The sequence below is a fragment of the Pantherophis guttatus genome, chromosome 4 (assembly GCF_059756535.1).
Source record: "Pantherophis guttatus breed Tessera chromosome 4, ASM5975653v1, whole genome shotgun sequence".
Lineage (NCBI taxonomy): Eukaryota > Metazoa > Chordata > Lepidosauria > Squamata > Colubridae > Pantherophis > Pantherophis guttatus.
This window is the reverse complement of record NC_142066.1, coordinates 48,893,201-48,911,750: the sequence shown is the minus strand read 5'-3', so window position 1 is coordinate 48,911,750 and position 18,550 is coordinate 48,893,201. Positions and strand designations below refer to the sequence as shown.

The 18,550-nt window shown below is 38.2% G+C and overlaps 1 protein-coding gene across 7 annotated transcripts in view; it reads left to right on the top strand.

Annotated features, from left to right (window-relative positions):
• The window catches only part of STAT3 (signal transducer and activator of transcription 3), a 63,449-nt gene that overhangs the window by 26,067 nt on the left and 18,832 nt on the right, over window positions 1-18,550 (top strand). For all 7 annotated transcript variants that reach the window (XM_034415679.3, XM_034415676.3, XM_087892113.1 and 4 more), the window contains 11 exons: window positions 6,161-6,259; window positions 6,816-6,911; window positions 7,008-7,089; window positions 8,281-8,375; window positions 10,432-10,583; window positions 11,080-11,238; window positions 11,888-11,980; window positions 12,889-12,948; window positions 13,306-13,335; window positions 13,508-13,601; window positions 14,190-14,237. In XM_034415679.3, coding sequence (XP_034271570.1) covers window positions 6,161-6,259; window positions 6,816-6,911; window positions 7,008-7,089; window positions 8,281-8,375; window positions 10,432-10,583; window positions 11,080-11,238; window positions 11,888-11,980; window positions 12,889-12,948; window positions 13,306-13,335; window positions 13,508-13,601; window positions 14,190-14,237 — 1,008 coding nt within the window. The remainder of the gene's footprint in view (window positions 1-6,160; window positions 6,260-6,815; window positions 6,912-7,007; window positions 7,090-8,280; window positions 8,376-10,431; window positions 10,584-11,079; window positions 11,239-11,887; window positions 11,981-12,888; window positions 12,949-13,305; window positions 13,336-13,507; window positions 13,602-14,189; window positions 14,238-18,550) is intronic.

Below are 18,550 nucleotides of genomic sequence, written 5' to 3'. Positions count from 1 at the left end.
TATCATTATCATTGCTGTATAATTGTGAGAGTAAGAGTTAAAAAGGTCAGAAGCAAAGAGCCTGAGACCAGATTGTTCCATAGCAATAACAATGATGTTGTTGTTAGTTGCGAAGTTGTGTCTAATCCATCGCAACCCCATGGACAATGTTATTCCAGGCCTTCCTGTCCTCTACCATCCTCTGATAACAATACATGGTATTGTTATATGCTGGGTAGCAATAACAATACATAGGTGCTAATTACTGCTCTGTTTGAATAGTAATTTCAGTCCTTCAGTCCATTCTGACATAAGAGTGGAAGAAAGAGTCTTATGATTGCCATCAATGTGATTGATGTAGTTGTTTTCTTATGATTAAGGACTTTTCTAGTATCTGCAATAAAAAGTATTGTATTAGTGTCCCTGAATCTCCAGCTGCAAGCCTGCTAGTTCAATTATGCCTCTCAGGGAAACCTTACAAAAATTATTACTTGTTGTATTAGTATCTCATTTTAAACTAGAAAATAAGAACAGTTATATCAGTAGCACCAAAGCAGACCGGTAAACTAATAAGATTGAACTCTCTAATGGAATCAGAAGCAAAGTCATTGGGGGATCTAAAAGTCTAGGTGAACATTTTAAGTAGTTTTTAATACCAAACCACAGAAGAAACTTGATATATCCAAAGTGGAAAGTTCTTTAGAGAGGATGTCCACAACAGGAAGACAACACTTTTCACAGCAGCATGTTTAAGATCCTCAAGTGAAGGTAGACAAGTACATACCACAAGAACCATTCTAACCGATTGTATCTGTTGAATTGTTCAAGATTTTACAAGTCAGCAGAAGTATATTGAAACAGGCAGCTAGTTTAAATTACCAAGAGTAAGTATAAAATGACTTTAATCAGATACATCACATGACAGTAGGCTAAAGAATTTTTGTACTGGCAGAAAGTGCTGGGACATTTTTAAGGGAAGTCCCATCTAAGACACAAGATTATAATCTAGATAAGATGTTATTAAAGCATAAATCATTCTGGCCAGTCTATAATTAGCAAAATACCCCAAGGTGATAATGTGCACTGTTCTTTGATGCAACATTGTATAGTTGCCCCTAACCTTGTTGGCATTTTAAAAAGCAATTAAGATCTGGCTGTGGTTATCACTGAAGTTAAACCCAGAGCCCAAATATTGCATCATTTCTCATTTCAAGGTCAGCCTTCTCCAATAAATTTCTGCATCAGTGTTTATGCTTGGAATGTAGAGATAATTCCATTTTTATCCTGAAAAATCAATTCATAGAGTAACAACATTTCTTCTTAAACTTGATTTAGACTTGTAGGCATCAACACTTACTACTGTATGTGCAAAGAGATTGATGGGTAAGTGTAGGTTGCAGATGGTTGCAAACGAGCCAACACGCACACCTCCTTAATCTCAACTACATATTGTGTGGAGGTACACATTCTGCATGCTGATTATTTGATCTGACTTCCTATTGGGAGGCAAGCAGAAGACATTATTATTTGAGCATCCCCTAGCCCCAATATTAAAATTTGCAGAAGTATAAATGCAACAACAACAGATGCATACATTCCCTGATGTGTAGTAACGCAGAAGTCTAAATCAAGCTTTAAATTTTTCAGGAAGAACAGTATTCAGGAGCATTGGGCATGATAACTGGAGATAATGGGAATTGCGATCCAAGATGTCTGAAATATACTAGGCATCCTTTAAAACATTACTTGAACTTGAAGGCTAGCAGGTAGAGGTACAGCAGGTAGAGATTGAAGAAGATTGGTTTTGTGGGTTTTTTTGAAAAAAATTTATTTATTTTTTTAAAAAATAAAACATAAAACAACATCTTTTTGGAGCAAGAGTTTGGCCCGGTATAACATAGATATAAATTCCAATTCCCTCCATTAACATCTTAAAATAAACAGAAAATCACAAAAAAAAGAAAAAAAAAGAAAAAAGAAAAACCCTAAATCTAAACCCAATTTTTATCATTCAATCTAACATCTTATTCTAACATTTAATTTTCTGATATATAATCACCCTAACTCTTAAACTTCACATCCAAATAGTACTTTATAATATTCATTTAGCATTTTAACAATCAGTATTTCATATATTTCCCATACTTCAAAGACCCAAATCAAGTCAATATTTCTTTTGAAACACATCTAATAATCAATATAAAATATTGTATTCCTCTCTAAAAAACATTTTAAGATCAATATCTATTCATCAAAAGTATCTCATTCATTCCTCCTAGTTTTATTTTTAGCTGGCTTGCAGCTTAGTTAGCTGTTTTTGTTTTTTTTTAAATTTGATTTATATACCGCCCTTCTCCGGAGACTCGGGGCGGCTTACAATGCGTTAAGCAATAGCCTTCATGCTTTTGTATATTTTATACAAAGTCAGCTTATTGCCCCCACAAACTGGGTCCTCATTTAACCTACCTTAGAAAGGATGGAAGGCTGAGTCAACCTTGAGCCTGGTGAGATTCGAACTTACAGTAATTGCAGACAGCTGGTGTTAATCACAATGCTTTTTAGTCTGCTGAGCCACCAGGCCCTGGTTTCCAGGGATGCTTCCCTCCACTCCTAACCTTATTTGTTGGCTGGATCACAGTTACTTTTAATTGCTTCCAACATTTTGTCCTCAACTCCTCCTAGGTTTATTTTTAGCTGGATTTCAGCTGTTCTCCAGGGATGTTTCCCTCCACTCCTAACCTATATTTCGCTTGGTCACAGTTTAGCTTTAACTGCTCCCCAGTATATCCTCTCCTCTCCTCCTTTTTTTTTTATTTTTGGCTGGATCACAGCATAATAAGCTGCTTTCCAGGAATGCTTCCTCCACTCCTTACCTTATATTTAACTAGTTCACAGTTTGGCTCTAGCTGCTCTCCAGTATTGCCTCCTCTACTCCTCCTAGTTTTATTTTTAGCTGGTTCACAGCCTAGTCAGCTGCTCTCCAGAGATGCTTTCTACCACTCCTAACCTTGTATTTGACAAATTCACAATTTAATTTTTATCATCTAATTCCCAAGCATTTTAGACTATTTATAAATTAATTCACCGTAATTATAAAATCTATGAACAAGTCTTATTGTTATTCAGAAGTTCATTCCCATTTTTTGCATGTTATAAAAAAAACCCACATTTTAAACATCTTTCAAATCCATTTTCTATATCCTTAAAACGCTTATTAATATTTTTTGAGAATTCTTTCAAAGTATTCAGATTATTTCTATAATGATATTTCTCGCTTTAAAAATAAACATGTATAAATAGTTCTTAACAGTGTTCAAAACTTCATTCACATTTTCTTATTTTCTATAAAGAACAATATTTTTAACCATTTTAAAAAGACAGTTCCCTGTAATTGTAATTGTTATCAACATTTCTCATTAGTAATCAAAGATTCATTCTTAATCTTCATATTTCTTACAGCTTACGCCATTTTAAACCACTTTTTAGATCAATTTTCAAAACAAAAACAAAAAAAGGTTTCTTTCAAAATATCCATTTTTTTTCTATAATAATATCCCTTGCTTTAAAAATCATCATCCTCAAATAGCTCACAGTAATATTCAATTATCCACATTCCCTTACTTTCTATAAAAAAACAAGAAAGCCAAAGAAATAAAAGTATAACAAAAATTGTCAAAAGAAAAAATTTGCAAGGAAAAAAAAAGGGAAGAAGAAGAAGCAAAAAAGAAAGGAATGAGATAGAAAAATAATACAAAGCAAAAAAGAAAAAAAAGAGAGAGAGAAAAAAAAAGTAATAAAAGGAAAGAGAGAGAGAGGAGAGGAACTCTCCTCCTTACATTGTTTAAAAATCAATTACATCCATCCACAGTATTTACATCCATTTTAATCAAACTGAGGTGTTTCTCTCCTTCTGCCCAAACTCTTTCTTCTTTTTTCTTTTTTCCTCCTTTCCAGTTCCAGTAGCCATAAAGTTATAAAGACTAACAAATTTAATTCTTTTGTATTCCATATATGGTGTCATCATGTCCTCTCCTAGGGCAACACCCTCCTTCTTCAACACCATCAATCAGCAGATTTAACTGTTCCAAATAACTTCTTCCTTCCAGCTGTCCATAAATAGTTCAAACACAAATTAAGTATATCCAAATCAAACCTTAGTTTTTCTTCAGTATACTCCAGTTTGAAGAATAAGCGACAAAGTTTCTTCTTTAACCAGCAAAAAATACACAGTTTGCAGTTTCCACTTTCACTTGCTTTTTTTTTTTTTTTGCTTTTTAATTTATATGCCGCCCTTCTCCAGAGACTCAGGGCGGCTTACAATGCGTTAAGCAATAGCCTTCATACTTTTGTATATTTATACAAAGTCAGCTATTGCCCCCACAATCTGGGTCCTCATTTCACCTACCTTTGAAAGGATGGAAGGCTGAGTCAACCTTGAGCCTGGTGAGATTCGAACTTACAGTAATTGCAGACAGCTGGTGTTAATAACAGTGCTTTAGTCCACTGTACTACAGGCTCAATATGTTAACAAGCGTCCATCTTAAAGTCCCACCGCTTATTAAGTTCAAAAATAAGTTAAGTACATCCAAAATCAAACCACCTTAGTTTTTCTTAATATACTCCAGTTCAAGAAATAAGAAACAAAATTTCTTCTTTAAGCAGCAAGAAATACACAATTTGCAGTTCCCACTTTCACTTCTATTAACAAGCGTCCATCTTAAGCTCTCTTCACTTATTATTCTCACCGCTTCTTCTTTTTTTTTTTTTAAAAGGACATTCCATTTCGTTTCCTCTTCTCTTCCTTTCTCTTTGCGGCTAATCCATTCTCCTTAGTAACCAAAGGTCCTTCCAGAAAAACATTTAGTTCCAAAAGCAAGTGATAAATATTATCATCCTTTAAAGGATCTTCTCTTCTCTATTAATTATTTTAAATCTTTCGCCCTGATAATTCTTAGCCGCTATTAGGGCCAGGGCATTGTTAGTCCACAAAAAACTTTGAAAGCTGTTCCTGCCTGGGCTGGTCTTACTCATCCGGTGCTCAAACAGCCTGCTCCTGCGTCTCTTCCTGCACTTTGCTTTTCCCGGCTGCCGCGGCTTTGGGACAGCCGCCATGGCTGCCTCTCCCACCGCCACCGGCGTAGAGGGTATCCTCCGGCCTCAAGGAACCTGCCCTTTCCTCTTGGCCGTCCGAGGGGGTCCCTCTCTTTCCCCCTGCCCCTACAGGACAGGGGAGGTCCGCAGACCTACCGGCGGGGGCTTGGCGGACGGGATTTTCGCGGGGCTCCAAAGAGCCCCGCTATTTCCACGTCTGAATCGCCGCCATGCCACTGGAAGTTCTCGAGGAGACCGGTTTTTAATAAGCTGCCTTTATTATAAATGCCAGGGAAAAAAAGTAATAACTGGAGTAGAAAACTGACAACTTCAAGCTCTGTCTATCTGTCATCTCAGTCTTCAGGTTCAAATCTTATATCTCTTTCCTGCCTGAGTTGCTCATTTCTCAGTAGGAAGAATGATTGCCAGTTATATATTGTTACTATAAAAGAGTTGTCTGATCTGAGGCTGTTTCCCCTTCAGCTTCTTCCTTCTAATCTTTCACAACCAGGTTGGGGAAGTCTGATTGAGGAATTTCAATATGCAATGAGAACATATCAGTGAAGTTCAGGTATTGGGGAAAAGACAAGTAGTGTGCAAGATTTGTCTGGCCTTCCCAGAAACTTTTGGCAAGTAGGCTTGTATCACAAACCAATGCAATATTATTAAAGCATTAAAGCAGCCACAATCCAGAAGGCTTGGTGCAGCTGCCTTGAAGTGTTTCCCCAGTTGTATGCATGTATACACAGACCGTACTTCTGTTGGGACCGCTACGAAATGTAATGGCTATGCATTTATATCTTGGATAACCAAGACAGCCTGTGAAGCAGCTATAAGCCTTATGGTAATGACAGGTGTTCTTGAATAAGGGTACTCTGAGCAACATGCTTTGCAAAGCATATCTTTTGAATGCTTTGCACAGCCTTGTCAGAAGGTAGAGGTTATTTATGAAGGTAGAGTTTTGAATGGAAACTGGTCAGGATTCAGCAATTCAGTTCTTAGGAGTTAATAACATGCTGGCTCTCTCAAAATATTTATCCAGTAGCAACAATCCCTGGGCATTAATTTGATTCTCTTGTTTCTTTTATAGAGCAGGTATCTGGAGAAACCCATGGAGATTGCCCGCATTGTGGCCCGTTGTCTCTGGGAGGAGAACCGACTGCTACAGACAGCAGCAACAGCAGCACAGGTGAGGAAAGGCTGTTTTGACTTATTCCAGCTATCATCATTGGTTTACATAAGGCTATTTGATTCAGTTTTAAGAACACCTAATTCCTTGATAATTCTGGAAAAGAAAAAGGGAGGGGGAGAGAGAAGGAAAAGAAGGAAAGAAGGAAGGAAGGAAGGAAGGAAAGAGAAAGAAAGAAAGAAAGAAAGAAAGAAAGAAAGAAAGAAAGAAAGAAAGAAAGAAAGAAAACATATGTAGAACAAATCATAGTCAAGCTAGGAATAAAAACCAAATGTATGGGGACTCCACAGCCACCCTATCCTAAGGCATGGGATAAGGTGGCTGTTTTTAATGATTCTTAAATTGTTTGGCCCAATTATCCCCTTTTCTAAGTCTTAAATAATATCACTACTAACACAAAAACAAAACCCAGACTGTTGTTTTCACAAGCATTTCATCAACAGCAGTCTCAAGTTGGATTTTCGAGCACAAGCACACAATTACAATAGCTCCATTACTTGCAAGATATTAACTATTATTCTTATTTTTTTTCCCATATCTTCCCACTTTACTATAGCAAGGTGGACAGGCAAACCACCCTACAGCTGCTGTAGTGACGGAGAAACAGCAGATGCTGGAACAACACTTGCAAGATGTTAGAAAGCGCGTCCAGGTAGGGAACTCAGAATGTCTGGATCAAGAATAGTTGGTTGAATATTTCTATTCCTTCCAATATGATGATCCTATGCAATTTTCATGGCTTTTATAGGATCTGGAGCAGAAGATGAAAGTGGTGGAGAACCTGCAGGATGACTTTGATTTTAATTATAAGACTTTGAAGAGTCAAGGTGGTATGTAATACATTTTATGCAACCAATGAATTTCCTGGTTAAAAGATATAGATTTCATCTAATTTCCTCTAATTTGATACAAGTGAAGCATACTAAATTGAGGTACTGCAGGATTTGTCCATGGAGTTCTATTAGGGACAAGAAATTTATGATCAACAGTTTCTAGATATACAGCAGTTTGTGTAAGATTTATGCTTGAAAGAATAGTTTAATTTTGCAACTTGAATAAATTATGCACAGTGTCCTAACTATTGCTCAAAACTATAACAACGATCAGTGCAAACTACAGAAAGATCAACTTTTAAATCGTCCATGAAACATTTAAAAAAGATATATATATGAAAAGGTTGCCTCTGTTAATGGGTTTGGGAAAGCCTTCAGAGTGGGATCATATTCCCATCATATTGAAAGTGACTATAAAGAATGTAGAGATGAAAGGTAGCCCATTGTTTCCTTATCTGTTGTGTTTAAGTTAGTGTTGGGTAACAACTAATCATCATCTCTAGCCAATATGACCCTCAAGATGGGAGTGTTTTCCCATCCTATCTATATAGTACCAGTAGCAGCATCTGCTGGAATGGGGTTAACACTGGCAAGATGAGCAACAGAGCATGGCAGAACAAGCCCCACCCACCACTTTTGAATGGTTTAGATCAGACATGTCAAACACGTGGCTCGCAGGCTGAATCTGGTCTGCAGTAGGCCCAGAGTTGTCCCGTGAGGCTGTCCCAGAAACCATGCCCACCCAGTCAGCCATGAAGACTAGGCCACACCCACCCCAGCTCCCAAGGGCAAACAAAAATCCTAAAACAGCGTGCAATGGGATCGAGTTTAGATGCATGTACAAAAGTGGCAAGATTTGAATCAAGATTCTCTATATTCCATTTTATTCATTTTTTCTTCTCCACTGATGCCACTCAGAACTGGGCTGGACTAGAAAATGTGCTTATTTGAAAACAGTCACGATCTAAATCAAAAGGAAACTAATGAAAAAAACCCAAGATTGAGAAAAGGGGAACAATTCACTTCCATGTACAAAATGACGAAAAGTGGTAAGGAAATCCTAAAATAGGAGCAAGCTGCTTGTTTACTAGGAAGAAATGAGCTGAGAATCACAGATATGCAAGAGAAGGAATTGGACTGATATTTGGGCTTAAATAATGTTTGCCCCTCTCTTGTGTCCCCTCTTAGATATGCAAGATCTCAATGGAAACAACCAGTCAGTGACACGCCAGAAGATGCAACAGCTGGAGCAAATGCTAACTGCACTGGATCAAATGCGAAGGGTGAGGGCTATTGTGAAAAAGTTCTCTTGCCGTCCACATCTTTTATTCACTTCTCCAAAAACAAAAATCCTTACCTACAAGGCACATTGGGCAGGTTGTACAGCAGATGTCAGGGTTTGTGGAAAAAAACTTGTTCTTTGTTCACCATGGCTTTGCAGAAAGCTAAATGAGAGATCCTCTTTAGGTACTGGCTAGATTCATATATTATACTAAATCTAAACAAACTATACAAGTGAGTCTAACTATAATAATTTGTGGACTATCATTTTGGCTACATGCAGCCTCTACCATTATTGGTATACCCAATGAACGGACTTCAAAGACTCAAATTCTTAGGAATAGCTGTATTGGCTACGAAGTTCTGAAAACTGAAGTATACAATTCTGAATGCCTCACTGGGAAAGGTGCAGTATGTGATTCCTATTATTTATTAAAGTAGGGAACTGTATCCCAGTGATCCCCCTTTCCAATTAACACTCACTTAAAAGTCATAAAAAACAATCTCTCATATTGATGACACAAAATAGCTCCTGTAGAGTATCTGGACAATTGTGTGACTGACAGTTGTAATCTCCAATCCTTCAAATGTCTAATCCTGCAATAAAGAATTTTTAAGCAAGCCTACAGCTTTCTCTAGTAGAGCTATGTTACATATTAATGTAGAAGTTTATTTGTGGCAAATAAATAAACAAACTAGCATATTGTGCTAGTATGAGAAACTAATCAGGAAGTTCTGTTTGTGGGTTTGTCTACCACCATGTGAACCATAGTTTGTTTCTCTCTTAACAAACTAGAAATCTAAATCAAAATTTGTTCCTGACTTCTGATTCTTTCAATCAGAGATTCTGGTTATCATATTTATATTAAATTCATAAAACATTACTTTATCATAATATTAATTAGTAGAATTCTAAAGAATGTTAATTATGATTAAATTTGTCCAATATTTCATTCTAAGTGGCTCAAACATGGGAGGAGGTACCATTTATAATTATTATGATAAATCTGGACTTAAGTCATTCTTATACTCATTGAAATCAAAGGACATCGTTTGTGACTAACCAGTTTTTCCTTCTGTTCTGAGTATAAGTCAGGATATAACTCATATTTAAATATATTTAATTGATAAAAATATACAGATATCCTTGAGTTACAGTGTTATCCAGAATTGGAATTTCCATTGCTAAGCAATGTCACAGAATTTCCATTGCTAAATAATGACCACATTACTTTGCAATCACAATCCTGGCAGTCACAGTTGCTGTCAGTAACCAAATTCCATTGGTTGTTAACTGGGAACCGATCCCAATCCAAGTAGCTACTGACTTGGTCCCCCCCAGCTCCAAGCTTTGGTAGGATAAGGGACTGCCTTCTCTTCATTTTCCTCCACCCACCTATTTCTTCCCCAACTCTGCTCTTTAGACTGCCATTCACTCGGCCACCTCTGTCAACCTTGCCACCCAATAATTGCTTTCCCTGTTTCCCGTTTACTGCCCTTTGTTGTCTTCTTCCTGCCTCTGTTGATGGGCACCTGTCCTGGCACTTTCTGCTAGCTACCCCTGCCCTTGTCCAAATTTCATAAGGCCTTGTCCAAATCATGGGTGGCTTTCCTGCAAAGTTTTAAAAGGCAGGCACATGAAAGAGGGCCCTAGCTATACCAGTACAAAAAAAGTCCTTCTAGCAAGGTCCTTCTTTCACACACAAAAAGTCCCTGGCCAGGGAGGCCCTGGATGAAGTGCAAAAGATGCTCTGGTGGCACCAGCACGAAAGAAGATGGCACAGTGGCAATAGTTGGCCACAGCAGGTGGAAGGCAGCCAAAAAGTGGTTGAACATGCAGGTGGATCTGAGAGGACCTGAATATTGTTCACCGACCACCAAAGCACTGTAATGTTTGGAACTTTGAGGACCAGTCATAAGACTATTCAGTGATGTTGTAATTTCTAAGGGTCACTGAACAACATGCATTAAGCAAGGACTACTGTATTTGAATGATAATATAGATGATAAATAAGACCAGAAAAGAATTGTCAACATTCCTGTTCCTTCCTCTCAAAGGGGATTGTGAGTGAACTGGCTGGGCTCTTATCTGCCATGGAATATGTGCAGAAAACATTAGTGGATGAGGAACTGGCTGACTGGAAGCGGAGACAGCAAATTGCATGTATTGGTGGACCACCCAACATCTGCCTAGATCGTCTGGAGAACTGGTAAGAATGGATTCTGGCTGCTTTTTTGTTTGCAGAACTTGTTGCCAGTTATCTTTCAATAAAGTTACAAAATGAGAATATATTGTCAATGTAGGATCTTTCTAATCCACCTTCCAAATAAAAAGGTAATTGAAATACATAGAAAATATTCATGAGTAGAAAATATGGAGGACATTCTCTCCACCTTAAAAGTTATTGTAGAGTTGACATTACTAGTAGATTTAGATCAGGAATTTCTGCTCACTCAGGTTCCTTGTATGATCCAGATGCTATTAAACTATAGTCCCATTTTACCTGACTAATGAGTATGTTAGAATTGCAGGATATCCATTCCTAGTTTAGCTGGGTGATTGTATGAATTGTACAAAATTTATCTAGAAACCAGGATAAAATAGTTAGGGTGGCCTCCTTAGGTAGAAAGTATAGTTACTCAATTGTGATGTTGACATAAGGTATAGCAGTTTTTCTCTTGTTCCATTCCTACCCTTCAACCCAGGATAACATCCTTGGCTGAGTCACAACTTCAGACACGTCAGCAGATTAAGAAACTTGAGGAGCTGCAGCAGAAGGTCTCCTACAAGGGGGACCCAATTGTTCAACACCGGCCATTGCTGGAAGAGCGCATTGTGGAATTATTCAGGAATCTCATGAAGAGGTACTGCCTGTTTGTCTTGGGTATATGGAAAAGATCAAGTTGTCTGCAGTTGGAGTGCTGAAATATTGCACATAGAAACTGACTACTTAACAATCAACCACAAGTTTGTCTATTTATGTATAAGTAAATAAATAGCACAAAGCTCATTCCTGGAAGTTTATTAGAGTCCAAAAATTAAAACCAAATAAACAAATACAATACACACTTCAGCCAAAATTAACTTCAAATGAAGGCTCAGACAGGACAGTCTTGACCAACATGGAAAATCAGAAGAGGTAGAGCCAGGCACACCCCTGAGAACAGAGTATTTTACAGTTACTTATTCATAACTGTGTCCTGTACTATTACTGCATTAAGCTGCAATTTTTTAAAAAAATACATGAAAAATTGCACAATGTCCACTGCATTTTATCTTGAAACCTATATTTTTGGTACTGCATTTTGTTTTTCATTTGAGAAGTATATCATAAATTTTGGGAGCAGTATGAATCCCAAATATATCTGACTGTTTTGCTTAAAAATACAGTCAAGTGTAATTGTCAAGCATTCTTGTTGTAGCTTTTCAGTGAACTTGTAGATTTGAACTGACACTTCTTTTCTCATAATTCCCTCCACTAATCACCACTGATCTCCCCTTTGCTTTTAACAGTGCTTTTGTAGTAGAGCGGCAGCCCTGTATGCCAATGCATCCAGACCGTCCACTTGTTATCAAAACTGGAGTACAATTTACAACAAAAGTACGGTGAGTTTTCTGCTCATAGACATTTGAAATAGGAAGGAGGGTGCTGAAAGCAAGGCCATACATGTTCCAAATTAAGCATACTTATTTAAAATAACCTAAATCCTTCATCAGAAAAACTGAATTCTGCAGCCTTCATAAACTATTTTAGAATTTGCAAAATACATTTTGGGCAAAGAGGGGTTATGTGGGCTTTTCCAAGTTGCAAGAACTGGGCATGGCTAGTCTAGGTGAAGAGAAGGACCAGGGGTGACATAAAAGCAGTGTTCCAATATTTGATGGGCTGTCACAGAGAGGAGGGGCACAATCTGTTTTCCAAAGCTCCTGAAGGCCAGACAGTGATTGGAAACTCACTGAAACTCAAGGAGAGCTTCAACCTAGAAATAAGGAGAAATTTTCTGATAGAACAATCAACCAATGAACAGAGGTTGCCTTCAGTAGTTGTGGGTTCTTCATCACTGGAGGCTTTCAAGAAGAGACTGGACAGCCACTTGTCAGAAATGGTATAGGGCCTCCTGTTTGAGCAGGGGATTGGACTAGAAGACCTACAAGATCCCTTCCAACCCTGTTATTCTGTAAGTACTATTAAAATTGTTTCAGATAATGAAAGAAAAGGGATTTACATTTTTACCTATCTCCACACTTGCAAATTGCAATTAAGAAACTGTCAAATAAATAGTGGTCGGTATCATGGATCCTATTTTGCCTTATGTTAGGATAAGTGTCATTTTCCTACTGGGGTTTATGCTAATATCAGTAAATAGCTGCTGATCCCCCCCATCATCAGTTTAGCCTAGTTTAGTATGGATCAGATAAATTACAGATTCATTGTGTGTTTGTGTATGTTACTGATGAGCAGGAGTAGGGAGAGACATGTTTTCAGAAGTTAACGTTTATTTTCTCTTCTGTAGGTTACTGGTTAAGTTTCCCGAGCTGAATTATCAGCTGAAAATCAAAGTTTGCATTGACAAGTATGTTCAAATGTTCATTTTATATTAAATTGAAAACTTCAGCCTTTCTTTTGTTTTTCTTTTGTAGTATTATCAATACAGTAGAACCTCTGGTCACGAACGCTTCTGACCACGACCAAATCGGGTTCCAGCCAAAATATTCACATTTTTTTTCCTGCAGCTGATTTCTCCTTCTGCGCCTTTTTTTTTTTTTTTTTTTTTTTTTTGGTAAGTGCCAAATTTCTAAAATTAGGTTCCGGTCATGACCAAATCGGTTTGCAACCAAAGTTATGGAATGAATTGTGGTTGTGACCAGAGGTTCTACTGTATATTCATTTTCTCCTGATTTTATGATTCACATTTATTTCCTTCTTGCAGGGATTCTGGTGAAGTGGCTGCCCTCCGGGGGTAAGTTTAAGATGTCACCCTTAAATACTACCTTTGGGAAGTTACTGATGGATCTCAGATATGTGATTCCCAAAGTATCTTTAGAGGGGCTAGCTTGTTCTTTGTTTAGGGTGTTGCTATTTTAATAATTGCTTAGACAGTCTAAAGATGTACCTATCTTTGGCTTATCAAGATCCCGGAAGTTTAATATCTTGGGAACAAATACTAAGGTGATGAACATGGAGGAGTCCAACAATGGAAGCCTTTCTGCAGAATTCAAGCATTTGGTGAGCATTTTTTTTATAAATGTGGGCCCAGCATGGAGGTAACAAGAATGAATGAAAGCATTCTTATCTTAGATAATGCTTTCCTCCTCCTCCTCCTCCTCCTCCTCCTATATTCTTTTATTTTATCATGAAATAATCCACTTTCCATTTTAGTGGCTGCTATTTAAATATACGTCCTTAGCCAGTAAGTGTGATTAATCATCACAATAGATCAGGGGTGGGCAATTGTGGCTCTTTTACAACCTGTGGACTTCAACTCCCAAAATTCCTGAGACAGCTTGCCAACCACAAGTTGTAAAAGAGCCACAATTGCCCACCCCTGCACTAGATAATAGAAACAAATCTCTTGTATAAAGTATAAAATCATTGCATTCTTATTGCTCATGATGTGCCACATTTTTCATGACTTCAGGCACCATGAAAAGCTTAAGTTCATAAAACGGAATCATAAGCTTTGAACATTTTTTGGAATTGTAGCAAAGAAGAGAAGCAAATATTCTTTTAGGTTTGTTTTCTTATGTAGGGAAGGTCTTAGGTAAGTCCAAACCAACCTACCCAATGTAATCCCTTTTTTTCTCTCATTCACAGACACTGAGAGAGCAGAGATGTGGCAATGGTGGAAGAGCCAATTGTGATGTGAGTATCCCATCATGTGGCTGGTTTTAAATTAATTGTTTTAAGTTGGAATAGGTAGTGATGGAGTTTGTCGGTGATGAGTTAAATAACAATAGTTCTATCCCTTCTCCTTGTTTTGCTCTTGCTTGGTCTCCTCCCTTTCACAATTGAGCTTTTCAGTTTTTGAATTACATCCAAAGTATCTTTCATGAACAAAAATAGAGTAATATTGAGGAAGGGAAATTATCTTAGAAATAACTTGAACAGGGTAATTTAGTCCCGATCCCCATTCCCCCTTGTTTAACCTGAAGAGATCTTAAACAAAATAAGAACTGCCATGTTTCTGAGAGAACAAAAAAATTTAACTGTGTAATTTTTAACTGGTTTCTTTTGAGTGTATTTCTAAGTAGGAATCCACAAGCTGGTGTCTGTAGCATGTTGTGCTCCAGTGAATGGTAATAAACGAAGAACCAGATATGAAAATAGGGAAAACTGTATAATGTTCTAAATGAATGCAAACCAGGAGAAAAATATTTTGTCAGATAATATAGGTAAGAACAAGATGAGAGTACAGAAAAAATAATGGTGCCTTTTGAAGACTCAAGAATAACTGACAGTGTGACTTTTTGATAAGTATTTGCTTGGAAAAAAGGATGTTGGTTGTTAAAACGTGACTTCATTCATATGTATACATGGCAAAGGAATGAATAGAAAACCTAAAAGCATTATTGATTTGATCACTTATAATATTAGGAGAATTAGTGAAAGGTACAATGATTACAGAAAAGTACAAGTCCTGTATGAAGATGTATTAGAAGGTAGATTAGTTTCCCAATAGAATATGTGGCAAATGACCATAAGGAAGTAAAGTGAGAAAGCTACTTGGAAAAGAGCAAACAATATTTTTACAGAGTGTCACTGACACTTATTGAATTACATCAGTGGGAAATATGAAAAAGGATAATTGATGGAATGATGTTTATGAGAACAAATTGTATATAAGCATGATTACTGTAGAAAATTAGGATGAGAGGAAGAGATTATATAATGTGTACAGAGAGAAAAAGATAGTTTCATAGAAAATAGTCAAGGAAAAAAAGGAGTGGTTCGTATTAGAAGAGAGAAAATACAGAGTAGTTTTGATGAAAATAAAAATTTGTTTGAGAAAGAGATGAAGAGAACTTAAAACAGAGTGCCAATGGGATACATGGAATTAAAAATAAAAGTAATGAAGTGATTTGGGATGAAAATGAAGTGATGAAGGTATGATTCAGAGATTTGTATGGGAATGATACATTGAAGAGAAGAATGGAAATGAATTCTACAAATGTTACTGTCGAAGAAAAGGAAAAAGAAAAATACAGTATAGATAATTATCTATAGATACGTGATTGTGAATTGCTTATGGAGCGAAAGTGAAATTTTTTACTGTTAAAGACTGAATGGCAAAATAAGATTAGCTTGTTAAGTATGTCTAGAAAATTGAAAAAAAAATACAAGATGTGGAAATGAACAAAATTTGCAAAATGCAGTGTAGCTTTATGCTACTAAGAAGATATGCAAATATCTGCTCTTCAGCTGGTCATTGAACAGTATATGAATGTGAGAAAAAAAGCTTATTGTATTTTTATTGATTTAGAGCAGGGGTCCCCAGCCTCCAGGAGTCCAGGACACAGCCCACTACCAAACTTTGAGCCATTCAGAACTAGGTGATGAAAGTAGCAGCCAAGTGCATGCACATCCCTGCTTGTGTGAGCAGCGAGTGTATGTGTGTGTATGCTCCACCTGCATGCGTAGCAAGCAGGCGTGCCTGCTACTCGCATAGAGCCATCCCAGCACCATCCCCACCCCCCACCCCAGCCGGACTGCAAAGCCAGAAATCTCTCTAATTTAGAGAAAGGTGCAATGTAATGTAGGCTATTTTGGATTGTTTTGAGGGACTGTGGAACAGAAGTTTGTTCCTCAATGTTTCTGTATGATAAAATTAAAGTATGAATGGGAAAAAAAAGAAAGTTTAGCAAATAGTTCAACATTATGCCCAAAGTTAGAGAAATGTACAACATTCCACGTTTAATATATTTATGGATAAATCTATAAGACATTACAGGTGTATTGGTTGTAGTTATGAATGGTGTAAATACTTTTCCATGCAGATAATATCATGCTATCAATTGAGAATCCGAATAGAATAGAATGGAATGGAATGGAATAGAAAATAGAAAAGAATTCCTTATTGGCCAAGTGTGATTGGACACACAAGGAATTTGTCTTCGGTGCATAAGCTCTCCATGTACATAAAAGCTATAAATGATAAATCGTGATCATAGTCATCATAAAAATACATTCATCATAAATCATAAGATACAATACTTAGTGATAGTCATAGGATACTAAATAAACAAGCAACATAAATCATATTAGGAAACTAAATAAAACAATATACATCGTAAATTTACAAGCAACAAAGTTATAGTCATAAGTAGAAAAGGAGATAGGTAATAGGAAAGATGAAAAGAAGAATAGTAATATAGCCTTACTAAATAGTTTGACAGTGTTGTGGGAATTAGTTGTTTAGCAAAGTGATGGCATGGGGGTGGGGGGAAACTGTCCTTACGTCTAGTTGTTCTGGTGTGCAATGCCCTATAGCGTCATTTTGAGGGTAGAGTTGAAACAATTTATGTCCAGGATGTGAGGGGTCCATAGATGCAGTGAATGTTGGATAGATTTTATAGTAGAAAGAGGAATATAAGAACATCAATGTATCAAAGATCAAAATTGTTATTTCTGACAGAGTAATCAAAGTGAATGATTATAAATTACATATACATCCAAGAAAACAAATGAAGATGAAATTTGTTCACTCTGGTAGAATGTTGCTGGGAAAGTTGGGAAAATGAATAAAGAAAATTTAAGATGTGTGTATGCTAGAAGAAAATTAGATAGTACGTGGTATTTTTGTTGAGAAATTAATATCAAAATAACTTAAAATGTTGTATATAAAAGCATGTTTCCTCTCCTTTTGGTTCATGCCAGTAAGAATTGATTATATAAGAGGAAATAAAGGGAATAAAATAGAAGGGAAGATGGATACTATGGTCTAGGTCAGGGGTCTGCAACCTTAAACACTTCAACACTGAAAGAGCCATTTGGATCCATTTCCCACAGAAAAGAAAACACCAGGAGCCACAAAATGTTGGTGGGTATGGCCAATTCAACATCGCTCCCACCCAGTCACATGAAACCCCCCCCCAGCCACAGCTACCCAGGTTTTGGGGTTCCCAGTGTTTTCTTTTCATGTGGAAACAGGTATCTCTCTCCCTGCCCCCTAACCATCCATCCATCCAACTCTATCTGTCTGTCTGTCTGTCTGTCTATCTATCTATCTATTATCTATCTATCTATCTATTCGTGCTCTCCTGCCCAGCTTCATGTGTCGTGTGAATCCAACCATGGGTGGTGGAGGGGGAGTGGAGGCTGGCAGGCAAAGCCAAGTGTTGGAGATCCACACAAAGTAAGGCAACTCCAACCCGGATCCTGTTGGGGAGACACAAACCTCTTCCCTCTCCCTCCCTACCCCCACGGCAGGGCCTGAGCAGCCCCTTCCTTGGAGGTGGCCAGCAACCAAACAAACATGGCGCTCTGGCTGGGAGGTGGCAGCACAGAGCCCCATCTATGGCCGGTGATAGCAAAGGCAGGGCACACAACTTCCTGCAATGGTGCTAGCCGACCTCTATACGCAGGAGCTGTTGAGGGACTCCTGCAGCCGTTGCACCTTGCAGGTCTCCTCGCTCAGCCCCAGGAAGACTCTGGTTCCAGCACCACTGTGTTTTCCTCCAGCAGACGAGGTGGCGGCGCAGCGCCTCCCAGGTGGAGGGGGGGCTGGATGGCAGCGGCAAGAATCAGGCAGAGGCTGGTGGGCGGGTACCCACCCCCACCTGCTCTGAGAGGGAAGGCAGGTACCACGCTGTCTGGCTCAGCCATCCAGGTGGAGGTGGGCGCCATGGCAGGTGGGAGCCTGGAAGGATGCACAAGCCCCCCCTCTCCCTCCCCCCTCTCTCTCTTTCTCTCTCTGATTCTGATTCTGATTCTCTGGCACCTCATCTCATGCTGGATCTTCTGAATGCTTCTTCTGTCCTTGTTGGTTCTGCTCGTACCTCGGTCTCTCGGGGAGATGCATAACCTGCTTCCACCACTTACTTTCTCAGGCCAGGCGAGGAGTGACTGGGAGGGGAGGGCGAAGGGTGGGGCCAATCAGTAGTGGGATTACCCAACAGGGGGCTGCAGCAGAGGGACAAAAAAGCTGCATTTGGCTCTGGAGCCTTGGGTTGCCGACA